At 62.9% G+C, this 6,568-nt stretch overlaps 1 protein-coding gene across 3 annotated transcripts; it reads right to left on the bottom strand.

Moving 5' to 3' along the window:
• Nucleotides 1–651: 651 nt before the first annotated feature.
• On the bottom strand, nt 652–5,082 carry PLIN5 (perilipin 5). Of its 3 annotated transcripts, none has more exons than XM_029052427.2 (8): nt 5,054–5,082; nt 4,432–4,523; nt 3,977–4,172; nt 2,882–2,964; nt 2,390–2,621; nt 1,969–2,168; nt 1,622–1,753; nt 652–1,337 (listed from the first exon to the last, which is right to left on the bottom strand). In XM_029052427.2, exons 2-8 carry the CDS (start codon nt 4,501–4,503, stop codon nt 747–749), a joined length of 1,506 nt encoding a protein of 501 aa, XP_028908260.1. In that variant the 5' UTR covers nt 4,504–4,523; nt 5,054–5,082; the 3' UTR covers nt 652–746. The 3 variants fall into 3 exon arrangements, with proteins under 3 accessions (XP_028908260.1, XP_028908262.1, XP_028908261.1); XM_029052429.2 differs by having other exon boundaries at nt 1,622–1,750; XM_029052428.2 differs by lacking the exon at nt 5,054–5,082 and adding an exon at nt 4,929–4,999.
• Between the last annotated feature and the right edge of the window lie 1,486 nt (nt 5,083–6,568).

Genomic DNA, 6,568 nt, shown 5'->3' with positions numbered 1-6,568 from the left:
GCTACAGCAGTAAACTCTCCTCTGTATAACGCTGGAATCCCACTCCCTCATCCCATCAGACCTCAGCCCCCCACCCCCGCGCCAATAAAGTTCTGTTTACAACCCCCCCGGCCCAACTGTTCATCCATCCGTCTGTCTAGCTCTCCTTAGTGTCCCTTTCCCCCCCTCCCCGGGGTCTGGGTGGGTGAGAGGAAAGGGGCCCCCAAGGGGAGCCCTCTACCTCTGCGTCAGGCCGGCAAGGGAACCGGTTTGGGGTTGGGTGGCGGCTGGGGCGGGGGGGGTTTCTCTCCCCACCCTATCCCCTCCCGTCACAGTACTGGGTCCTTCCCTTTCTTCCTACTCCCTCCCCGCACCGCCAACTCCACTCTCCGTTCTCCTCTCCTTCTCCCACCCACAACTCCTGGCCTCTCCCTTTTCTTTTCTTCTCCCCCTCCTCGTGCCTCCTTCCTCCTCCTCAGCCCCATTCCCTCGCCCCTTCAGCCTTGCCCTTGCTCCGCCCCCCCCCCGCAACTTCTCGCCCCCTCCGCCTCCCCCCGTTCCTCTCCCCACTCCCCCTTGGCCCCTTCAATCTCTGCTCTTCCCCTCGTCCGTGAGGCAAGGAGCTACTCGGCCCGGGCGGAGGGTAGCGGTGCCAGGGAGCACGGCTCAGGGTCTAAACATCCACATCACCTTTATTTCTTCCTCGCCAACAAAAGAGGGGAAACAGAGTTAACACGGCTAAAACGATAACGAGGGTAATTAAAACGTCAAAAGTCCAATTCGGGCATTATCCTTGGCTTGACCACTCTTGGGGTGACTGGGTTCTTCTCCTCTTCCTCCTCTGCCGCTACCGCGCTCTTCTCCTCCTCCTCTTCCTCCCCCTTCTTCTCCTGGGGTGGCAGCCCCTGCTCCGCCTCCCACGCCTCCGCCTGAGCCTGCCACTCCATGCCAGCCCAGCGGTCCCCATCCAGGACGCTGGGGCGGCGGCCGGGCACCACCTCGTCAACCTGCTGGGCCAGGTTCTGAGGGGTGCGGGGCCGCTCCGTGAGGTACGGGGCGAAAGGCCCCACCAGCCAGGGTAAGGGGATGTTCTGCATCACGTAGTCCACCAGCTCATCCACGGACTCGTGGGCCTGGGTCACCTGGCCCCGGCCTTGAGCCAACACCGCCCCCGAAAGGTCGTGGAAGGACTGGGCGGCCGAAAAGGCCGCGTGCAGATCCTCCACGTTTTGCCGCACTTCCCGCACCTTGTCCTGGATAGCTGGGGGCAGCCCGTGGATGCTGGACGCCAGGGTCTCACATGTGGCCTGCAGCTCCGTGGTCAACTCACAGGACAGGGCCAGAGTCTGGGACTCTGCCTGGGGAAGGAGGACGCAGGGGGAGGTCCAGAGTGTGGTCGGAACGACCCACCGGCCCCAGAGCAGGGACTCCCCCCGCCCCCCACATCACAACACACACGCTCACACACCCCACACCCATACTGATGGACCCAGGCTGTTAGCCTCGTCCACTCACAGATTGTGAGCCCTTGGAGGGACAGGGTCCCGGTCTATTTCCCACCTATGTACTCTGCCCCAGCGCTTCGTGCAGTGCTCCGCACGCAGCGCTTAAGCGATACCATCGCTCCGTCCGCTACTAATACCTGCAGCCTCCGGAGCCCACCGTCGCGCTCGTCCTCCTGCCGGCTGCGGCTCCAGTCCTGCCACAGCTGGTGCAGCTTGCTCTGGCTGCTGTGGAACGTGTGGTCCACCCCCTGCTTCACGTACTCGATCTGCTTGGGCCGGGGGCCGGGGGGTGGGGGGGGTGGGGGGGCGACAGGGGTGGGACCATCAGGGGCGGTCAGGAGCAACCGCGACCCTGGGTGCGGAGCCTACTGGGTGGCAGGTGGTCACCTGGTCCTCCCCCCTCCCCCGTGTCCCACTCTGGGGACACAGGCACCCTGCAGGTCCACCCGCCTCCCCCCAACTCCCTTCACGGAGGGCCTGGTACCAGCTCCAGGGTCTCATGCAGCTGAGCCAGGGCCTCCTGGACTCTTTCTTTACTGAGCCGCAGTTTGCCCAGCGAGTGTTGGTACGCGCGCCGGCGCAGCCGAGCAGACAGGGAGCCGAGGCGCACAAAGTAGGTCTGGTGCCGCCGCTGCTCTTCCAACGAGGTCACCGTTGGCCCACCTGCGGCCTCGGCCAGCTTGCCTGGGGGCGGTGGGGGGGGGGACGGACGAGGAGGGAGGGGGAAGCAGTCAGAGACAGCCGCCCTCGGGCAGGCCCAGAGGGCACTGCCAACTCGGCCTCTAGGGAACGGCTGGGGGATGGGGCAGAGGGACCTGGCGGACCGGGGCTGCGGAAGGGGAGAGGGACCGTGGGAGGAAAAGGGACCGGGAGGAGGGGGCGAGGCGAGGGGGCCGCTGCCTTACCCAGCTCCTCGTCGCTCAGGGGCAGCAGGTGGTCCAGGAGCTCTTCGGACCGACCCAGCACGGCTCCCACCCCTTCGGTCACCATCCGGCCAACGCGGGTGCCCAGGGCAGCATCCACCCCGCCGGCCACCACCGCGCTGGTCAGCTCCACGCTCCAGCGCCGGCCTCGCCGGGCCAGGTCCACCATGCCGCTCACCCCGCTGGACACCGCACCCCGGGCCGAGCTCACCACCTGCCAGGAGGAGGGGTGTGGCTCTGTGTGTGTGTGTGTGTGTGTGTGTGTGTGTCTGTGGTGCCGAGGGTATGGGGAAAAGGGAGGGGGGAGGTCTGAGACCTTCCTGGGCTGCCCGTTACCCAATCTCTCGGGGTCCTGGGTGCCCCATTGCCAGTAAAGTCTGAATTTAGCTGAGAAACGGGGGCAGCGCTGCTGATTGTGGGGAGGTCTCCTCCTGCTGGGGAGAAGGGAGGGAGGGAGGGTAATGAAGACAATACCTTCTCAGAGGGCTGGTGCAGGAAAGGGAGTTTTTCTTCTAGCTTGTCTAGCCCCCTGCAGGCGTACTCATTTGCTGTGGCAACTGGTAACACAGGCACAGTCACCATTGACACACAGACAGATGTCCCCATTGACACCCAAGCCCCGCCACCCTCCACAGAGTAGTACTATCTTGTCCCTACTAAGGGTAGAGCAGGGGCTGAGAATGTGGGGGGGGGGCGGTTTGGAGGGGACAGTGACCGTCTGGGGGACCCAGCACTGGTTTCCAGATCAGCCCTTCCCCTTCAGCTCCTCGTGGCATCCCAAGGTTGGCCACGTACAGTGGTAAAGGTTAGGGGAGGGTGGAAGAAAGGGCCAGTTTAAAGCTTTGGGTGCCCCTGGAACTTGTCTTCCCGGAGTATGTTCTGAACCCTGACTCTGGGTTTCTAAGAGCCCTGGAAGGATACATTCGCGGCCCTTGGGCTGGAGCAGACAGTACCAAAAGGCTGAATAGTCAGTCGTTTGAAATGCCAAGGTGACTCTCTCCTCCCTCCCCACTGACCCTTTGACTCGGTGGGGTGGGGGCGGGCGGGGGGGAGACGAAGTCAGCCACTAACTGGGCCAAAGGTCACCTGCCTGCAGCAGCTGGCTGTTGACCAGAGCCAGCCAAGGTCACTGGGAGGTTGCGGGGGGGGGAGTAGAGAAACGGGGAGAGAGGAAGACCAAGGAAGGAGGAGGAGATTGTGGGGGGAGGGGGGAGGAGATTGGTTGGTGGTGGGGAGGATGAGTAAGGGGACAGTCTAGCCTAGGCCCATATCCCCTTCCCGCACGTGGGCTCCAGGTCATCCATGTGACAACCCCATGTGATAACCGTGGCCAGAATTAGCAAAACAGGGTGGCGCTGAGTGAAAGGGAGGGAGGGAGAAGGGAGGACGGGTGTGTGGATAGCGGGGGTGGGACGGACAGCCTGTATCTCCTCCCCCCACCCCCTGTTCTCAGGAAGCTCCAGCTGAGGGGTCAGTGAGGACCTTTCACCGGCTTTCGGGACAGTCAGGTGGGGGTGGAGGCTGGGGGGAGGGGGGAGGGGGTCGGGGGAGGCGAGATCGCGGACTCACTCTGTGGCTCCAGTCGGGTGAGAAGCGGTTGGGCGCTGCTGACCGCGACGGCCGCTAGGCCCAGGACCCCCCGCTCGGCCACCCCGCAGACGGAGTGCAGATATGGGTGCTGCTCCTTGTGAGCACTGTAGGCCGCCGACACCAGGTCATACGTGGAGCTGACCAGGGGCAGGCCAGTGATCCGGCTCACCAGTGTCTGGCGGGGGTGGGGGAGCAGAGGAGGAAGGTGGGGGGAAGACAGTTGGTGTGTCCCTTGCCCTGACCCAACCCTCCCCCACCCCCATCCCCTCTCCCTACCCACCTCTATGGGCAAGCTCCCAAGGAGGGGGCCGCTCGCCCCATCCCACCCACCCCTTCTGGTCTGGCGGCAGAGGATACTGGATGGTCAAGGAGGATGTGTACCCAGGGATGGGCTGTCAAGGAAGGACAGGAGGGAGTTCCGCCCCCCCCCACACCTCCTGTTCTGGATCCTCCCTTTCCCGCTGAGGTCTTTTCTCTTTCTCCTCCTTCTGTTCCATCCGGGCCATGGCTGCTGTGAGGGTAGACCCTGCGGAAGAGGGGGAAGAGGGAAGGAGGGAGAGACAGTTCAGGGGTCAGCGGAGCCAGGAAACTGGAGGAAAACCCCTTCCCCTAGACCCCCTTAGTACTTGTGTTCCCCCACCTAGGAGAGAATCACCCCCTAGCTTCCCTCCTGGCCTAGGTCGGGGTCACCCCAAGCCCTCCCCCTATCAGCTCGGCCCCTGAGCTCGAAGGCCCACGGGGTCTGGCCTGCTCAGCTCCCCCTAATGCTGGGGTCATGGGTTAAGGGCCCAGGGTTCAAAGGTCGGCGCCCCCCAATCCTAGGCTGGGACCTGATACACACTCCCCACAAGGGGCAAGATTTCCCATTGTGCCTCCCCTCGACCAGGGACAGGGGGCAGGGGACTCTCCCCACCCCCCCAGAAAAACTAACCCCACAAAGATCATCCCCATGAAGCGTGGGGACACCCCTGGTCAAAATAAAATAAGCGAGCAACTCAAAAGCGGAGGGGGTTGGGGGTGGCTGGCGTGGTCGCGGGCAGACCACGCGGTACTCACGGGTGGCTCCCGCCCCCGGATCCCTCGCCGAGCCGGGGGGGTCGCACACTCCTCCCGCCTTATAAGGGGCTCCGGGAGAGGAGTGGGCGGGACCCAGGAGTCCCGGCCAACCGGAAGGGGCGAGGGGCGGGCGGAGGGAGACGGGCGGTCGTCCACGTGGGGGCGCCGACTACCGAGGAATTGGGGAGGATGGACGAGAGAAGGAGGGAGAGAGACACGGCCCAGAACTCAGCCTGGCCTGGAAGCCCTCTGGACCCCGGGGACAGCGAGTATATATTCTCTTCCTCGCCCTCGACTCCTTTCTTGACTCGCTACCATCTGGTTTCTGCCCCCCTCACTCCCCTGAGATCACTCTCTCCGAGGTCACCAAGACTCTCCTTCTGCCCAAGCCGAAGGGCCTCTACTCCGTCCCGATCCTCCTCGACTTCTCTCCCGCCTCTGTCACCGTGGACCACCCTCTTCGCCTAGAAACACTGTCAGTCAATTGTATTTATCGAGCACTTGGTGGGTGCAGAACGCCGTACCAAACGCTTGGGAGGGTACGCTAATACGGACATTCATTCGTTCGTTCGATCGATAGCACCAGAGGAGCGAAGCGCGCACGTTGGGTTGTAGAAGGAGAGAGGCGAGGTGAGGTAGGAGGGGTCAAGGTGATGGAGGAATGGGGTCCGATGCGCAGGTGGAGGGGGTGGCTTTTGAGAGGAGGCAGGAGTCGTCCTCTGGAGATACTGCCGGGAAGGATGGGAGAGTTGAAGAGGGGGCTGGAAGGGGGAGGGAGTGAGGAGGGGCAGGGCGATTTTAAGGAGCTCACACCTGATGGTGTCAATTTTCTAAATAAACTAGGTGGCCAGGTCATTGCCCCCGCCCCCCCCCCGTCCCCTGGTTATGGGGAGACACGCTGGGAAATCTTGCCCCTTGTGGGTAGTGTGTATGTGTTTGTGTGTGGGGGTGGGGGTGAGTGTGTATCAGGTCCCAGCCTAGGATTGGGGGGTGCCGACCTTTGAACCCTGGCCCCTTAAGGTGGCCAGGTCAAAGGAGGGGGGAGACGGGACAATGGGGCCTGAGGAGGGAGTTAATGTCTGGAACAACTGGCGAGGGCGATGGGCCTGGGTGCCAAGAAGGATAGAGAAATAGTTTTGCCGGGCAGAGTTGAAGCATGCAAGGATAAACCTGAAGTGGACAAAGCCGGCCTGATATTTAGATTTCTGCCGGCAGCGCTCTGCGGCTCGAGCACAAGAGCGAAGGAGCCGGGCTGCGCAGGTGATCCGGGGTCGTGGGTTAGTGGTACGAGATCGACGAAGGGATACGGGAGCGAGAGAGTTGAGCTCAGTGGAGAGGGTGGTGTTGAGAACGTCTATTTGGTCATCGTGGGAGGGTAGTTTGGGTATGGAGGCTAAGTGGGGCATGACGAGTTGAGAAAATTGGATGGGATCCAGAGATCGGAGGTTTCTCTGCGGGAATAGTACAGATTTATGGGGAGGAGGTGTGTGGGAGGGGAGGCAAGTGAGGAGGTCG

The sequence above is a fragment of the Ornithorhynchus anatinus genome, chromosome X2 (genome assembly GCF_004115215.2).
Source record: "Ornithorhynchus anatinus isolate Pmale09 chromosome X2, mOrnAna1.pri.v4, whole genome shotgun sequence".
Classification (NCBI taxonomy): domain Eukaryota; kingdom Metazoa; phylum Chordata; class Mammalia; order Monotremata; family Ornithorhynchidae; genus Ornithorhynchus; species Ornithorhynchus anatinus.
This window is presented reverse-complemented; position numbering and strand designations above follow the sequence as displayed.